This window comes from Phyllostomus discolor, chromosome 11, assembly GCF_004126475.2.
Source record: "Phyllostomus discolor isolate MPI-MPIP mPhyDis1 chromosome 11, mPhyDis1.pri.v3, whole genome shotgun sequence".
Lineage (NCBI taxonomy): Eukaryota > Metazoa > Chordata > Mammalia > Chiroptera > Phyllostomidae > Phyllostomus > Phyllostomus discolor.
The window spans coordinates 5,867,844-5,886,031 of NC_040913.2; the positions used below are offsets into that span (position 1 = coordinate 5,867,844).

The 18,188-nt window shown below is 46.6% G+C and overlaps 1 protein-coding gene across 1 annotated transcript in view; it reads right to left on the minus strand.

The window, feature by feature from the left end:
• WDFY2 (WD repeat and FYVE domain containing 2) overlaps positions 1-18,188 on the minus strand; it is a 121,802-nt gene that overhangs the window by 59,846 nt on the left and 43,768 nt on the right. The window contains exon 3 of the mRNA XM_028526574.2: positions 4,854-4,927. Within this exon, the coding sequence (XP_028382375.1) occupies positions 4,854-4,927 (74 nt within the window). The remainder of the gene's footprint in view (positions 1-4,853; positions 4,928-18,188) is intronic.

An 18,188-nucleotide genomic window follows, 5' to 3' on the forward strand; every position in this document is an offset into this window, starting at 1 on the left:
CATCGAATTCTTAAATGACCGCCCGAGCATAAATGCAGGTGCACTTCTGTTGTGTCCACCGTTGAGAGCAATTCATCCTGCCAGCCAAGTGCCCAGCTTTGGTTTTAGCGTCCTGATGGCATGAACTGAAACCGAAATGCCTTCTCTACTTATCCGCCAGACCTGTTACAAAGCACCTACAGCGAGTGGTCCAGGAATTCTCTCAGGACATGATACTGAAGCAGACGCGGCCGCTGCCTTCAGGCAGCTCACCATCTAGTGGACGAGACAGGCCCACAGACAAATGAGGGAACCCAGGCAGGGTCCCTGGCTGTGCTGAGAGCGGCTTTCTGGCTCGGTGCGCCGGAAGGCAGGTGTGCCCTGCAGGCCTCAGTGCTCTGATCTGAGAAACAGGAACGGCACCCCCTCCACAGGAGGATTATGGGAAAGCTGGAAAGGCGCAATGTATGTAAAGCAGAGTGCTTGGTGCAGAGTAGCTGGCTGATAAGTGTTTAGTTCTCTATTTTTTCATTTCCTTGGATAACCTACAGGAACTAACAGTAATATGTACTACAAGAATATAATAACCACAGGAACTACCCAAGCAACAAATGCATACCTGGTCAGTATCACTTATTTTTATACAACAACCACTATTCTGAATGTTAACCTTTATATAATCAATCTGTTCCACTCGTCCCAAACTTCCTGTAACACGTACATGAAACTAATCTACGGAGAGCAGAGATTTTATCACTTCTGGGACTTGTTCAAAATATTTTCAATGATTATGCATTTATCCTGGCAAGATTTTAATAAGAATTTTGGCTTACTAGTAGTTTTGATGAAGAGAAATATATTTATAAAGATGATTTTATATATATATATATATATATATATATATATATATATACCTCTGTGACTACCCTATAGCTACAATTCAGTAGGATTGGTAAAAATGAGTTTCATGGAAATTCTTTCATTTCTGTGTTTTGACATTTCCTCACCAGTCTCTTCTCCCTTCTGAAGACCTTAGAAAGTCTCTCCATGTGACGATGGGGGAGCTCTTCCCTGTAGGGAATTCAGTGCCTTTACACAATGCTAACTACTCATCCTGCAGCAAGCTTTTCAGAATTAAACCTCAACTATGTCTCCTACTTTACACCCCATGAATCCTCTCCCCAAACTGTTGACTTCTTGCCAAACAATTCCCTCCAAACATTCCTTGCCTTGTCTCACTGCCACTTTTTTTTCTCCTGTGCGGTTCGCTTTGCCTGAAATACCCTACCCTCCTATCTCTACTCTAGCTAATCAAATCCTAGCCTGTGTTCTAAATTCGGCTCACATCCGATCTCCACGGAGCTGACCTGAGCCAGGCCAGGCCGCTCCCTCCAGCTCTCGCGGACCTTGGCCTTGCCAACAGCACACTCGTCGGCATGCTGCTCCTTTTGCTGTCACTTCTTTTTAGTCGGTGTTGCTTTTTTCATAACTTCATTTCCCCAACTAAACGATCAGCACTTTGAGACCAGAAGCCACATGTTAGGACTGAGCGTAATCTTTTGCACACAGTTGATATTAAAATCTTTGTCGGTTGGCTACAATGCATGATACATTATGCCAGAAAATTTTAAAGCCCTACTTCAGCGTAAACAGCAGTTAGCACAAGCGGACTGACTTCTTTCAACCTTAACCCGGGAGGCACTTATGCAAACTCAAGATGAATTAAAGTGCTGGCATTACTTCTTCCCCTATAGAGGATAATTTCATTGTGAAAAATATTTTCAACAGCAATAGAATGGTACAAATAAACGACCTCAGCATTTAAGCAGGCACTTACCACAACCAGCCATATTAAATAATAACAGTGTTTGTACTTTAGCCAGCGACTTACTGAACAAATTATTCATTGTGTCCCCAATTTGTACAAGAAACCACACTAAAAGCTGCTGGGAGAGGAGATGAATACAAGACTGACCAAGTCCTTAACGTTCGACACTGCAGTTAATGAAGGATGAAAACTTCAAAGCCTTTTACAAAACAAGTTAAATAAGCAAATACAATACATTTGCTACTGTACCAAGTATTGTGTGTGACTCATTTCAGGTGGCAGGGCTCAGAAAACACCCGCCCCCTGGTATTTCCTGAAGATAAAAAGATAAAAGATTAAAAAAAAAAGATAAAAGAAAGGAGGGGCATTTGAACAAAGCCTTGAGAGATTTTGTAAACCAGGATAGCAGGAGTCTGGGGCCATAAAAATCAGAAAAAGCAAGTTACAGCCATGAAAACATGCCCTTGGCCCATTTCAGCATCTGTCAGCGGGTGATCCGACTCGCTACTTCTGGGAGAAATAAAAGGCCACTCCTCTCCTACAGCGCGACACTGTCTCCGCCCTCCCCTCCTGTCTGAACGGTCTCCCCATCCTTCCCCAAAGCTCAAGTCCCCAGCTCGTCCTGGACGCTCTGGTCACTCGTCTCGTCTCCTCTCGTATCTTGCTCCAGCGCTCCCGTCTCTCACCTTCCTTTTGTGGCCAGATTTTTGAAAGAATGGTCTATTTTTGGTAATTCCACTTCCTAATTCATTACTCAGTTACATAAGGTTAACTGCCTCTTAACTCTTTTTCATTCAGTGTAAGAATAAGGATTTGCTGTCTGATGTCCGCCTTTCTTTGTTTTCAAGTAAGTTAACCAGTATTTCTTTTAAAAGTTGACTTGCTGTCTTCCGGGGACAGAGCATTTGCGGTCTGTGAATAGATTTCTCACGTCCAGAGGGTAAACTGTTACACAGCGGAGACTCGGTAGAAGCATCTCCGGTGGAGAAACCGCTGCTGTAGGGATCAGTGAGAACTCCGCACCGTCAACACAGTAAACACGCTGTTTTCTCCTCGCATCGTCCCCCAATTCAGAGCTCTTCGCAAGTCTGAGAAGAGGCAGCGCATGCAGCTCATCTTTTTTGGCAACATAAAAGAAGTACTTTCAAGGAAATTATATTATGCAAGCTGGGCCCTTCATCCTTTTTAGAGCCCCCCGGGGGGGGGGGGGGCGGGGTTTGCTGCCAAGACACTGCACTGGGAGGAGCCTCTCCACTGGGTGCGTCCCTGACTCCTGTTCAGCTCTCTACCTGTTTTATTCGGCAGAAAAACAGTGGGTTACATACAACACGCAGCCAGAACTTTCCAGAACTTACTTCGCTCACCCTTCTTGCCTTCGAAGCCAAATTTATCAGCCTCCACGAACCACCTACACTGATTTCAAAAATGCGAAGACTAACCCATATGTTACGTACACATTAAGTCTTTTCACGGACAGTACGACACATACTATCCCATGAAATGCCGGGCAATTGATGGGCCTCACTTCACTTTCTCGGATTCCTTCCGTAATAAATTCTTCAGTTCATTAAGCGATCCAACTATCTGCTGTTATCTTTTAAAAATGGACTTATTCCCCCCGCCCCACTTTTTAAAATGGCTCTCCTTATAATAGACAAGATCTGTACTGAGGATATCTCCTAAGGAATAGAGTTTGCAGAGCTACCAAATGCACAGGGTGTTATAGAAATTCCATAGATCTATTTCAATCGGCTGATGTGTAGTCAACGATATTAAAGTCACCAAACAAACGTTGTGACTGAAGATCAAACGGAAAATTTCAGGTCCACCTCTTCAGACTCCTTGCGGGGATCAGGGCCAGGCTACAAATGGAGTCCTACATTCCATGTGTCTAAATTTTCCCAAGTCATACATCCAGTTACACTATCAAATTAAATACGGCCTCTTCCTCCAGTCTTGACAAATACACTTTCAACCCGCTGGAGGTACAGATACAAGTTTGGAATTTTCAGATCCCTTGCAGGTCCACACCGTGGTGGGGGGCCGTGGGAGGGCCAGCCCACTCGCTTTCCTTCACACTCCCCACGTCAACCAACACCTGGAGGGGCCTCGTGCACACGCGTGGGCATCCTACCCACCTCAGACCCCAGCCACCCTTCAGGCGAAGGCCACTGGTTTTACCCAGGACCTCGAGCGTGGGGATACACAGGGTGAGGGATCGAGATGGACACACCCTCCGGGCCCTCTGGCCCCTTCACCCCGTGGTGAGGTGTGGCCGGAGTCAAGTCCTGGGGTTCACAGGTCCCAGAGCGGGGCCTGTTGCCCTGGACTCAAGACCACACATACTGGGTAACTCACCAAAATGAAGGATTTGCCAGATAAGTTTGTCACTAGTTAATATACTAGTTGAAAATAAATAGGTAAAAAGAAGATTAAGTAGAAAAATCTGAGATCCCAATGTCTAATAACTTCAGTTCCCTCAAGACCTATCATCGAAGGTCTAGCATTCATCTGCATCTACTCTTCAGACTACACGTAGTGCTTGCTTTACAAAATGCACGCAAACGTACAGAATTCTGCTCACACACTACAGGCAGCTGAGGGGACAACAAGGAGCAGACAGCAGAGGGGAAGGAGAAGAACATCGAGTATTCAAGATGACCAGATATGCAGGCTAAAGGAATGATCTCCTTCGAGTTCTGTCCCTGTGTGGGGAAGCGTATGACACCACGATGAACCGTCTGATCAAAGCCCCCGGTATCACAGCTCGTCCCACTGACACACGGGTTCCGGCAGCTCACTGGGAGGCCCCCTACTGGCCGTGTTCCAGGCGCTGTGTGCCTCGTAAGTAAAGCTGAGCCTCATCCACCGAAGCTGAAGCTGCCGACCGCTCTCCCTCCACCTCTCCATAGTGCGCTGCACTGCAATTTCTAGTTTACTTAGCAAGAAAATCCATAAATAACTCTTATCACAATACATGTATATTGATACATACTCCACAGGAAGGGAATTATTTCAACTGGAAATCTTATTTATGTGTACTTACTGAGATTGTACCATTGTCTAGACCTATGGACAGTCTTCTTGTTTCCGGGTTAAAAGACATGCATGAACATGGAGCTGAAAGAAATGAACATGTTGATGAAATTAACACAACGGTGATTCTCATCGATTCAGGGGTGACTAGCTAAAAGTGTGTGGCTATTTTTTATTTTTTGGCCACTATGTCCTGAATAACAGTTCATTTAACTCCCACTCACCACACATAAAAATGGTACATTCACAATCAACCCTAGTTTCTCAGTTAGCCTTTAACCAATCGAACAATAAGACGTTCTCAGACTGGACACGTCCCCAGGGGCCCGGTCTCAGCTGCTCTCTCATCCCTGTGTCCTAGTTTGCTTGACGAGACTAATAATATTTTGTGCAGTGTGGTCCTCCTGGCACCAACCTGTCTCCTCCACTCAAACCCCGACTTTCATAGAAATCACCCATCTTTCCTGCCCTGGGAAACCAGAAGAAAGACCTTATTATTCCCCTATGCACACACAGCCACACACCAGTCCCCAAATCTATTTTTTGATTTGAAGTTGATTTTGGGGATGAAGACCAGCGGAAAAGCCTTTTATTCTCGGTGTTCAAGGGCCAGGCTGGAAGCTGGTCGTGGAAAAAGGCTGGGGATTGACTGGTCTTCATCTGAAGGAGGAGCAACCTGACACAGGGCCAGGCTCTGCGGGGAGGAAGTCAGACGGGCCAGTTCACCCTGTCCCAGGCCGGGGCCAGGGCCTCCCGGTCCTGCACACTGGCCTGAAGCTCGGTAATTAAGCATGTGTGGAAGCCCCACGTGCTCAAGAAGGGCTTGCTCAGCAGTCAAGTTCAAGGTGTCTGCCTTCTGTACCTCGGCTTGCTTGTAAGAATGGAGCCCTTTTGACCATTGGCCCCAGGCTGAAATAGTTGCCCTACAGAGTCCTACACAATTTTTAAAAATCCCTCGCTCATCTTCCCAGGAGCCCTGTAGACGGTGAACCATTCATCATAATCATAAGTGCCATCAGGTGTTTTTATTCCTACGTTCTCAGTTACAATGAGATGTCTTCCCCAAGGCCACACAGGAAGGAAAAGCTGGAGAAAGTTCAAAGACATACCGTCACTCAGACCCAGTCCGATTCTCAAACACCCAACTCAGATTATCTTTAAACTATAAAGGAACTTCAAGTTCTACTAACAGAGCCCTTCCACAAACACATCACTTAGTAACATTGTTTTTCATTCTGCATAAAAGGGCCCTGAACAACAACAAAATGATCTTCTAAACTACATAATCACTTTTTTCTAATTTTCCATCATGATCCATTTAGAAAATAGACACATACAAAAAATAACGCCCCCCATCAACTTCGCTAGTCCAGCAAAGTATCTTCCTTCAGTTTAGCCACAAAATTAAATGAGATTCCCAAAAGAACACTGCTGGAAAAAAGTAATCAACTGATATTTAGTGCACGACCCTAAGAAAGCCTTACTTGCCCTTGACCTACAAGCTATGTTGGCAAAATTTCTATACAGATGCTAAGATTCCAGATCTCATTATCCCATTACATATGGGTAAAATTAAAATCCAATCATTTCGCGGAAAATTATCCTGTTAGCTGAAAAAAAAAAAACAATGTGACTACAACTAGGTAAACTCATACAAACATACACAGAAAAACTAAATACAGTTGCGTTTGAGTGATAGGATTACATTTATAACATTGTCTTTATTTGGTATTCGGCTATTCCTATATAATTCCTAAATATCTAGTTACTTAGTAACTATGAGCATGAGCACATAAAGCAAGCAACCCCCAAATTATGGACTAGTTCAGAATACCCTTACCTCAACTGCAACCCCAAAATTACGGACTAGTTCAGAATACCCTTACCACTCAGTTCCCTGACTGACCAGCACTCTGTGTAACTTCCTCCAAGTTCGTATCTAGTAACGTGACAGTCAGAAAACCCCTGGTCCACGAGTGTGATTTAAAAGACACTTTATAATATTGTACTGCCTACCCTTCAATCTACATTGCTAACATTTCTTTAGTCATTGTTTCCCTCCATTTACTGAACTTCTTGTCATTCTGTCAAATGTAGAATGCTTACTGTGTTCTGGCATGTGATTCAATGACATATATGTAAGGTATTATAGCTGTCATCAAGGAATTTATAGATTGTGATACCAACAACATCTAAGACTTATTAGTACCCGATGTCACTCCTCCTCAGTTCAAGTTACTTTATATTGATAGTAAGAAACACCACCTGAATTTAAAGGGAAAAGACACTTCCTATAGAGGACCATACAGAAAAGGAAGTTTAACAGAGATGCCGCTGTTCTAGACCCCATATGCGCGAGCACAAGGTGGCTAGAGGCGGGAAATGGCAGAGAGACAGAGGGCAGTACCGCCCAGGTGCTGCCCCAAAGGCATAAGCACCCCTTCAGAGCAGCATCGCCGTAAAGCACCCAGCAAACCCGTATGTGTGTGTGTTCAGAGAGAGAAAAGTGACTTTTGGTGCATGAGCCTTTTGGTGCTCCTCAAATCGTCTCCCCACTGCGACACTCCCAAAGGAACAGGTCCTGGGTTAGTAGCGCCAAAGAGGCAGGGAGTGATTGAAAAAATATTTATGTCCCGACTTGTTGTTATAGTAAATGTGTTTCCTTTTAGGGTGGGGGGGGTGGGTGTAGAGAGATTGATGCCGAGATCCTTCCAGCTCCAACCCACCAAACTCTTCCAAACAGAAAGCTCTCAACCACTGGTGCTCCGGGCCTCACAGAACGGGCTCCCACCCGCCCCGGCGAGAGCGTGTGAAAGAGCCCAAACTGCCCGGAAGGCCACTGATAGCCCCACGGCCCAGGGAGTCCACTGGCAGGAAACAAGGGAGGAAGCAAAGCAAAATGTGACCGAAGCATCACATTTGCAGCGAGGCTGCAAAAATGTGAGGTTTCACAAATAAGATTTCAGCTTGCTGTGAAACTACCAACTAATACCCTATGATAAACTACAATCGAAATGAACTATAAAACCAATCATCACAAGTCAATAGAAACATGATGGTCTAGAGCTGATGGCTGGAAGTTCATCAGTGACGAACAGGCTGAGAGACTCTTCTCTTTAAACACTTTAAACCTGCATTCCCTGAAGCTGAGCAAAGTGGCTGGAAACCTGTGGGGACTGTGACTGAGCCGGACTCAGGCTGCTGGAGTCCGAGGCAGTTCCTCTTAAAGGGCCCTCACATTACTCAGACTTACTCCCTTTCGGCTCCAGGGCTGGGGCAACAGCTTGAAGGGAACAGGCAGGAACTGACTGAATTGTCTGGAATCAGGGTGAGGTGGGGGCAGGGCGGTGGGTGTGGACAGCTCTCTCCAGGTCAGAAGTGCTGTCAGAGGCCACTGTTCCCTCCACAGAGCCAGCAGGCAGGCTCCATAGCTGAGTCTCTATCAACCGGGCTCACACTGCTTGCCACACCCTGGTGACTCCCTGAGGCCCTGCCCCACCCAACTTGCAGGTCCACCCAAGCTGTTCCCAGTGGCTTTTCTGTAGAAATGACTTGTCTTGGTTCCTGCTCTCAGACTTCCCTAAAATCTCTCAAACCAACAGCACCTGGCTTCAGGAAGTCCCTCACCTCTCACTAAGTGGCCCCAGGCCCACTGCTGGCAGTAGGTGTTCTTGGTGCACAGCGTGGCCTCACCCGGGCACCTCAAAGCCCAGCACAAGTAGCAGCCATCTGCATACCACTTTGTAGCTTATGCCAGGTGGCGCCCTTAGCCTACACAGCCCGGAGCACACCCAGTGGATGGCTTCAGACCATGTCAAGCACCAGCAGCCAACCACCTCCCCAAGAGACACACACGAGGGGTGGACTTGGCGGGCACCAGAGCCCTGCTGAAGTCAGTTCTGCTTTGTGGGGCGGACCCTTCCCTGCACAGCTGATCCTCCACAGTGGTTAAAAGTCAGTGGTCTGTGGTTGCAGCCAGTCCTTGCAGCTGACGGGCCTGAGTGTAAATCCCTCCCACTGATGTGCCAAGAGCAATCCAGGCTCAACTGCAAGAGGACAGTGTACACAGCCCACGTAGGCGGTGCACCTCAAGTGCCCAGCTTGGGTGACAGGAGGGGCTGTGCCACTGGGCCCTACAGGACACCTACTATATTAGGCCACTCTACCAAGCCTGGGAGACACAGCAGCTCCACTTAATACTTGGGAACAAACACAGGGAGGCTGCCAAAATGAGGAGGCAAAGAAACATATCCAGATGAAAGGACAAAACAAAACTCCAGAAAAAGAACTAAACACAGTGGAGACAAGCAGTCTCCCAGGTGCAGAGTTCAAAACACTGGTTATAAGGGTGCTCAGTGAATTTAAAGGAAGAGTAGATGAACTTATGAGAACTTCAACAGTATAAAAAAGGACCAGTCAGAAATGGAAGCTGCACTAACTGAAATAAAGAATAATTTACAGGGGAATCAATAGTAGAATAGAGGAAGCTGAGAATCAAATCAGCAATTTGGAAAAAAAAGGGAGCAAATACACCCCATCAAAACAGCAAAAAAGAAAAAATATCCAAAATAATGAGAATAGTATAAGGAGCTTACTTCAAGCTCCTTTTTGAGAGAACTTCAAGCTTACTAACAGTCACATCCTGGGGGTGCCACAAGGAGAAGAGAGAGAGCAAGAAACTGAAAACCTATTGAAAAAATAATGGCAGAAAACTTCCCTAACTTGGTAAAGGAAATAGACACACAAGTCCAGGAGGCACAGAGAATTCCAGACAAGATGAACCCAAAGAGGCCCACTCCAAGACACATCATAATTAAAATGCAAACCATTAAAATCAAGGAGAATCTTAAAAGCAGCAAGAGAAAAGCAGTTAGTTACCTATAAGGAAGCTCCCATAAGACTGTCAGCTGATTTCTCAACAGAAGCTTTGCAGGCCAGAAGGGATTAGTAAGAAATACTCAAAGTGATGAAAAGCAAGGACCTATAACCTAAATTACTGTACTCAACAAAACTATCATTTGGAATCCAAGGACATATAAAGAGCATCCCAGACAAGAAAAAGCTAAAGGAGTTCATCACTACCCAACCATTATTTTATGAAATGAAATGTTAAAGGGTCTTCTTTAAGAAGGAAAACAAGATTAAAAATGTAAATAGTCCAATGGTAATAAGTACATATCAATCAACAGTTAAATCTAAAAAACACAACAAGCAAACATGCAGAACAGAAACAGATTCACAGATATGGAGAACATTTTGACAGTTGCCAGATGAGAGGGGTGTTGAGGGGATGTGTGAAAACGGTGAAGGAATTAAGAGGCACAAATCGGTTGCTACAGAACAGTATTACAGCATAGGGAATACAGTCGCCAATATTCCGAAACTGTGTATTGCATCAGATGGGTGTGATATTTATGGTGATGATTAGACATTAAGTTATGCATCTAATCACTGGTTATACACCTCAAACTAATATAATAATGTAAGTCAACTGTAATTGAAAATTAAATGCTAAAAATTTTTTAAAAATAATAAATATAGGAAAAAACTGACCTCAATGTCTTGATAAAATAGTGCAAGAACTCATTTTCCATGCTATCTGATTCCAATTTCTCAGCTCCCTTCTCTGCCTCAGACTAATGACAGTCAGAAAAGTGTATTTGGCAAGATTTTAGGGGAAAAGTGAAAGGTAAAAATGAGGAAAAGAAATTCATGTAGATCTGTGTGCAGTGGGAAATAATAGTCTCTTACTTTAGACCTCGATTGCCTGCCAAAATCTTACCTTTAAAATTAAACACTTTCATAATGCTAAGAGGTTTTTTCAAAATGAAACCTTTGTAGTTTCAGGCAGCTTTTCAGCTTAAAGGTTGGGAAAAAATAAAATCACCAGAAACTCCAGCCTGGGCAATGATATTAACGACCACATAATTTGAAAAGCCAAAAGCTCAAGTGACGTGAGCCCTAGGCAAAGGGAACTGAAGTGACCAACTTTGACCTCAGCAGAGTCCATGATTAATGGATTAGAGAGAAACTGGCCACTTGTATTTGTAATACTTCAATCCCACACCTGCTTTTTAAAAAATACTGCTCTTGCTTTGAAAAAAAAATGTAGGTGGGAGGAGGCATTCTCAAAATACTTCTACTTGGGGAAAAGTTTCCTCATTTCTGTTACTTATACCTATAAATCTTTTATTTTATGGCTTGTTTTCCGTCCTTTGCTGATTGGTTGAACTTTGCTCAAACCAACACAAGCCTCGCTGAAGGGTAGCCCACACATTTCCATCACATGGACTGCTTCACAGTGCTGAGGGTGCACTTGGGCAGGACACACCCATCTTCCTGGGATGTTCTGGGGGGAACTTTAAATAAACGATGGCACTTCCCTGAATAAAGCTGTAGTTGTTAAATGCACCCTGGCAAAGTTCAATGTCAAGATCCCAAGTTAAAGGGGTCTTGAATCCAGAGCCTTCAGGGAGCTCCCCACGACCCACAGAGCAGAGATTTAATTTACTGATATCATTTCACTCAGCCCTGTTTGTCACAAGGTAATATTTATTATGTTTACACTTTTCCAGCCATATTTTATTTTAAGACCACTTATATTTAGGACTTCAGCTGTCTAGAGGTTAAACCCATGTTTCATTTAAATCTAATATTTTATGCACTCAAATAAAGTTAACCATTTGTTTTCTTTTAACTGAGTTTGAGCGACATCAGCAAAATCACAGTGAATTAGCAATGGTCACGTTTCCTCCCTGACAAGTGTGAAGCTCCAGTAAATTGATCTGACTACAGCGAATCTTAAATTACTCTGTCAGATGAAAATCAAATAAAAGTATGCTAAATAAGTGGTATAATTACTCAGATTAATTAGCATCTACATTTTCCTTCATTTCTATTGAAAAAATCAAAAGTTTTTCGGGCACCTTGGTAAACACAAAATTAAAAGATCAGATAACGTTATTTTAAAAAATGCAAACACTGTAAACCATCCATTATTGTTTTTACACGTGGGTCCATAATATAACCTAAACCAGAAGAAGCCAAGAAAGAAGGGTCGCTGGTTCGATGCCCAGTCAGGGCACAGGCCTAGGTTGTGGGCCAGGTCCCCAGTAGGGAGTGCGTGAAAGGCAACCACACATTGATGTTTCTCTCCTTCTCTTCCTCCCTCCCTTCCCTTCTCTCTAAAAATAAATAAATGAAATCTTAACAAAAAAGAGAAGCCAATGAAGGAACAATATACTTCAGAGTTAGGAACCAAGAAGTTATTCTGAAATAAGATATAAATTAAACAATGGGTGGGCCTTTCCCAATCGTACATGTACCCCCGTCTGCCAAAAACCTCCCTCAATTGAATCAAAGACACAGTCTGAAAGTGACCAGACAAACCGGCCTTGTAAAAACAGAACTGCCGAACCCATTGTTTTACACACCTCCCTGTCACTTACCGACCCACATGAACTCCCTGTGACACCCCAGTAAACCCCGCGGAAGGTGGGGGACGACCCGGGAGCCCCCTTCTGGGCCCGGCCGCTGCAGGGTGTCCCCCGAGCTCCCCAGTGGAAAATTCACAGCTGCAGCTGCCGTGCAGAGTAGCTCCCTTCCACCCCAGACCTACAGCACACGAACTTGTAAGCCATTTCAATCTTCTAAATCCTCAAACTGCCGGTTTTCTGTTGTTCTGGAACAGCGATCTTCAACCTTTTTCATCTCGTGGCATACATAAGCTAATCATTAAAAGTCTAAGTAAGGCACACCAAAAAATCTATTTTTTGTAGCTCTGATAAAAAAAAACCAAAACACCAGGCTATTGTGGTGGCTGTTGTCACTTTTTTTTTTAAATTTTTTTTAAAGATTTATTTATTTATTTTTAGAGAGGGAAGGGAGCGGGGGGGGGAGAGAGAGAGAGAAAGAGAGAGAGAGAGAGAGAAACATCAATGTACGGGTTGCTGGGAGTTCTGGCCTGCAACCCAGGAATGTACCCTGGCTGGGAATCGAACCTGGGACACTTTGGTTCCCAGCCCGTGCTCAATCCACTGAGCTACGCCAGCCAGGGCTGTTGTCACTTTTTTATTTGACAGTCGCAGGGAAAACAGGTCCGCGCCCCGGACTGCGTCGTCAGGCACCGCGTGTTGCAGAGATTCTTGCCACGCGCTGGTGGGAAGTTGCCGCTCCGGGACCACCGCCCCGGCAGGCAGGAAAGGGAAGCCACGGCGGCCACGGCCTCGCCAACGAGCAAACCTCCCCCAGCCCTCTGGGGTGAAGACAGTGTGTATACACTGCTAAACACCACCCACCCGAACAGACTTTGCAAATACTTATCTGACATAGCTCATAGCCAAAATGCTTTTGCACGTTTGAGAACCAAGAAAACGGACAGCTTGTCTGTGAGGCTTCAGAGCAGAGAAAATGCGAAGGACTGCCCCAAAGCTGACTCAGCGAATCGGTAGCGAAAATGAAAATCAAGCACCGGTTGCCCGCCCAGGCAGGTTCTAACCTACGCGGCACCTTGAACACAGCGGCCACCCTCCCCCGCCCCGCATCTGCAGGGACGCTTCCCAAGAGCCCGGCGGATTCCCGAAACCGCAGAGACTCGTGAGCACATGCATCCTATGTTTCTCCCGCGCATGTATCTTCTCCCTTAAAGGGAGCGACTGCCAGCACCGTGACTCCTGCCCCTCGGGTTCAGGGTCAAGTAAAGTAAGGGTGATGCCCGCACAGGCGCCGCGGCGCTGCCACCGTGCACCTGGACGCTGGGAGCGGACACGGCCGGGAGAAGCGAAACACAGGGGTGACTGGCCACCCCAGTGGGACGGGGAGAGATGTCATCACGCTACTCAGGACAGCGCGCGACTTGAAACTCATGAATTGTTTATTTCTGGAATTTTCCGTTTGGCATTTCCAGGCCACGTCTGACCGCGTGGACTGCAGCTGTGGAAAGTGAAACCGCAGAGGAGGGAGCAGGACCGCACTGCAATCTGACAACTCATGTTTTGGGGTGAATGTCACGTAAATAGCAAGACTGTGCTCTAACTTCATCGCTTTATTCATCTTCGCTAAGGTCCCTTGTTGAAGGCATTCCCCAGCTCATGTCACAAGGAGTTTGAAATGGCTTAATAAAACAGGTGCAATAAAAGCAAACAACAGAAATAAAGAGCCGCTGCTAAAGAAAATACACACAGATAAGAACAGAAAGACAATTAGAATGAAAGATCTGTTGGTCGATCCTTCAGAACATGCACCAGGTCCTCAGAGCTGTTCCCCTACACCTTTTCCGCCTCAAGGTGGGAGTAACTGGAGGAGAATTCGGGGCTCAGAAGCCCGGCTCACCGCCGCCCGGCTACAGGGGCCGCTTCCTGGAGGCAGTGAGCTGCGTGGACCGCCCCAGCCTGCGGGATCACACCGGCTGGGAAGTTCCCCCTCAGAGACAGCAAAGGCTTTCTCACCCTGGCATCTGAAAAGTATTACTGCTTCGTGCTTCTCACCACGAGGGCACACGGCACTGTGGGGGACAAAGTCTTCAAGAACAGCCACAGCGTACACCCCGGCACGAGAGTGCGGGCAGGCGTGTCCGCCAGGGCCGGCACGAGGTGGGGACAGGCAGAGCACGGACGGGCAGCGGGACTGCGGAGCCTGCACGCGGCCTCCAGGAAGAGCCTTTCGGCCAGGCTTTTGATAAAAACTGGGAAGCAAATGCTTCCAGATTATGTTTTCCAGGGAAGATGAGGGTGCCTAACTTTAAAAGCTAACTGAGCAAACGGTAGAGCAACCAGACTGGTGCGTACACATCACGATGAGACCCCCGCCACCCCACGACTTCAGAGTGGGCCGTGCCATCCCACCGGGCCCTGGCGGAGAGCTGGAGGTACAGCGAAAGCGGTCACTCTACGGTTCGGTGAGGTGTGCCTTTTATCTGTAATGTCATCTTGGAAAACCTTTCTTGCTTTTGCTCTGGGGACAAGTTCATAAGCACTTAGGCACAGAAGTGCATCCCCCTGCGCCTGCCCTGGCAGCAGAGGACCCCGCAGGGGCTTCCCGACGGCCCCGTCCCCCACTCCGCCCGGGGGCTCAGGCCGTCTCCTGCTCCTCGTCACCGCATCCCTGGCAGCCACCTCGTCCTTTTCCCTGTTCTCTGTGCCCAGGGGGGAACATTGGCAATGAAGGCCCGGACGTGATACCCAGTACTCTAAAGGAATAAGAAAAATCTCAAACAACCGCCACCGGGCTCCTGCTCGAGCTCTCTGTCCCCCCCCTCCTCCTCTGCCGACCTGGTTGGAAAAGTGCATGTAGAGCGTCCCCACCGTGACCGCACGGACGCCTGCGCTCTCCGAGGGTGTCTGTTTTCCCCTTTGCAGTGGGGCGCAGATGCAGCGGTTGAAACGGCACCTGTTAGGAGCCTGAAGCAAGTAACCACACTTCTGGGCACAAGGGAAACCTCAGCTCCGTAGCGTTTGGTTTTCAGGCCCAGGCGGGGGGCCCCGCCGGGAACCCTGCAGTTGATCTTGTCGCAGGCAACGAGCAGGGAGTACGTGAGACACGTCAAGAAGAGATCATTTTTTGAAAGAATATCTGATAAGGAAATGCTCTTACCCACCCACAGAAATCAGCTTATGGAAAACTTCCAAACAAGTCATCCGTCACCCCAAATTCTCTACAGACAGCAGGGGTTTAGAGTGGAATTTCCCTGGGGAACCTCCGGGACCGTGTTTCCATCGTATCTCCTTCTCACGTGGTAACACTCCCCCACCCTGCACCCTGGGTGGCCCGAGTTTCCGGTCTGCCTTCCCCACCAGAACGGACACAGGACACACCACGGAGACAGGGGTCGTCTGCCACGCTCAACCGCCATACCCTTAGCACACTGCATGGGATTGACTGCAGCAGAAACAGTTAACATCTGCTGAGTGGACTGTCCAAAGAAGTTAAGAAAAACGGTAACTATTCCTTTCTCCTGTTCTTCTTGCCCTCACTTCTCCCAGACTATTTTCGGCTCAACACCACAGTGACGCCACCAGGGATGTGGCTCAGTCCTTGTGATAAGAGATCCCAGCAAAACGGATCTGAGAAATCAGGAGGCATGCTGATTCCAGCCGGGGCTGGCTGGGTCACATTCCTTTAGGTGTGAGAACCAGAAACCCACCAGAGTGAACAAACTCAGGCACAGATGGGTATATCCTGGAGGAGACGGAGCACCCCTTGAACTCGGAGAAAGAAGCACACCCAGGTTGCTGGGGGTTGGGAGGATGAGGAGGGAGACCTTTGGCCTCATTTGTGCAGGGTTCTCTCCCTCTGGAGCCAAGTGCTCCTTCTTCCCTCCCTCCCTCATCCCCACCTTCTTTTAAGCAGATCAGCTCTCTTTAAGCACAGGAGAGCCTCACAGCTCTGGGGTTTACGTGCTCTCAGCCTCGGGGACCAGCCTGGGCTGAGACCAGCATTTCCTACTTCAGATTCCCAATTCCCGCACACACCAGGTTGGCTCAGGGGCGAATAGTCTTCACCTGGCAAGTCTGGTTTCTCCCGGCTCCCCGTCACAGGGGACACGGGAGTTCCTCGGAAAAGACAAGGTTTGAGGACGTCCCAAAGCAGCGGTTGTGGCCTCTTAAAAAATATCTTTAAAAAAAAATTCTCACTTGAAAATATGTTTATTGATTTTAGAGAGAGTGGAAGGGAGGGAGGAAGTGGGGGAAGAAAGAGAGAAAAGCATCGATGTGCGAGAGAGACATCAATCAATCACCTCTCAAATGCATCCCAACCAGGAATCAAACCCACAGCCCAGGCATGTGCCCTGACCAGGGATCAAACCCGCCCTCCACCTTTTGGAGTACGGGACGATGCTCCAAGCCACTGAGCCCCTCGGCCAGGGCGGCAGCGGTTGTGTTTTTGGTTGGGATGTGTTTGCTTCTCATCTTTCTTTCCTCTCCCACTCCTTCGAGTTTGCTCAGCGTTGCAGGCTCACTCCCTGCCATCAAACTGCGCCTTCACTCTTCATTCTTTCTCATCTAATGCCTTCCGTTCCCTTCCCTCCATTAAACATCAACGTCTTCTCTGTTGTGTAGTGCCACACAACATTAGTGCCCTACCCAGAATGTGACAAATACTATATTTAGAAGGTGTTTTAACGGACAAAATAAACAAATGAGCCATTATTATACGTACAAGATGTTTTGTTTTCTGCAAGATTCGGAATATTATGTATCATATGCCACTACAAACACACAATACGGCCCTGTCCGCCCTGTGGTCTCCATACTGTAGCCTCCGGACTTACTGTACCTTTCCCCTCATTTTGTGACTAATACCACATGACTGTCATTTAAGGATCATGCTGACTAACCTCTTAACAAAACATCTTTGAAAAGAAAGGAATGCAGAACAACCCTTTGGACATTCAAAGCTATTTCAGGTTTTCTAAATGACTGAAAATGTCGCATATTTCCTTTCGCAATAAGATACTGCCTCTCTCAAGTTAAACAAAGCTTACATTTTTGCTCAGAGTTCAGTGACTTCATCAGCTCAATGCATGTGGTTCCTACAAGCAAAGTGAATTTCTGGCCAGTTGTGAAAAACAGGCCTTTTTTTCTTTCACCTTCCCATGGTAATGGAGCCATCCAACACTAAAAGATTATAGAAATCACCCATACCTCGTTCATCTGCAAATCCTGGCACCTGACTTAATGGCCGGTGTATACAGTAGGTGCACAGTAGATGTTTGATGGACCAGAATGTGTACTTCTGTATGTGCATTTACAAATCAGTATTACGTGTGCATGAGGCTCCAGTGGTGTCCAAACTTTTGGCGTCTTTGGGCCACAAATTAAACACATCATGGCACGTAATCACAAAAAAATCTCATCATGTTTTAAGTTAATTGATGATTTTGTGTTGGGGTACATTCACAGCCATCCTGGGCTGCATGCCGCCTGTGGGCCGCAGGTTGGACACCCCTGCACATGAGTTCATATAAACATGTATAAATTGCCACAAGACAATCTTCTCAAAGTATAAGATGTATTCAGATCACCTAGGGATATTTTTAAAATGCAAACTCTAATTTGCAAGGTCAGGGGTGAAACCTAATATTTGCATTTCTAGTAAATTCTCAGGGGGCCACAGGCCACATTTCAATAGCAAGGTAATCCCCCTTTTACTCCCCTTAGGACACCACAGGCAAAGTGTACAAACAATGAGGGGTCGTTCTTCTCAAACACTGTGTTCAGGCATTAGGAAGATCATGCTGATGTTCCGGGGAAGCTCATGACCACATTCCAGACATCACTAGGTAGGTGTTTATTGGGCGTCGGTGCCAGGTGCAGGAGCTACAGCCGCCTTTTTGTCCTTGCCTACA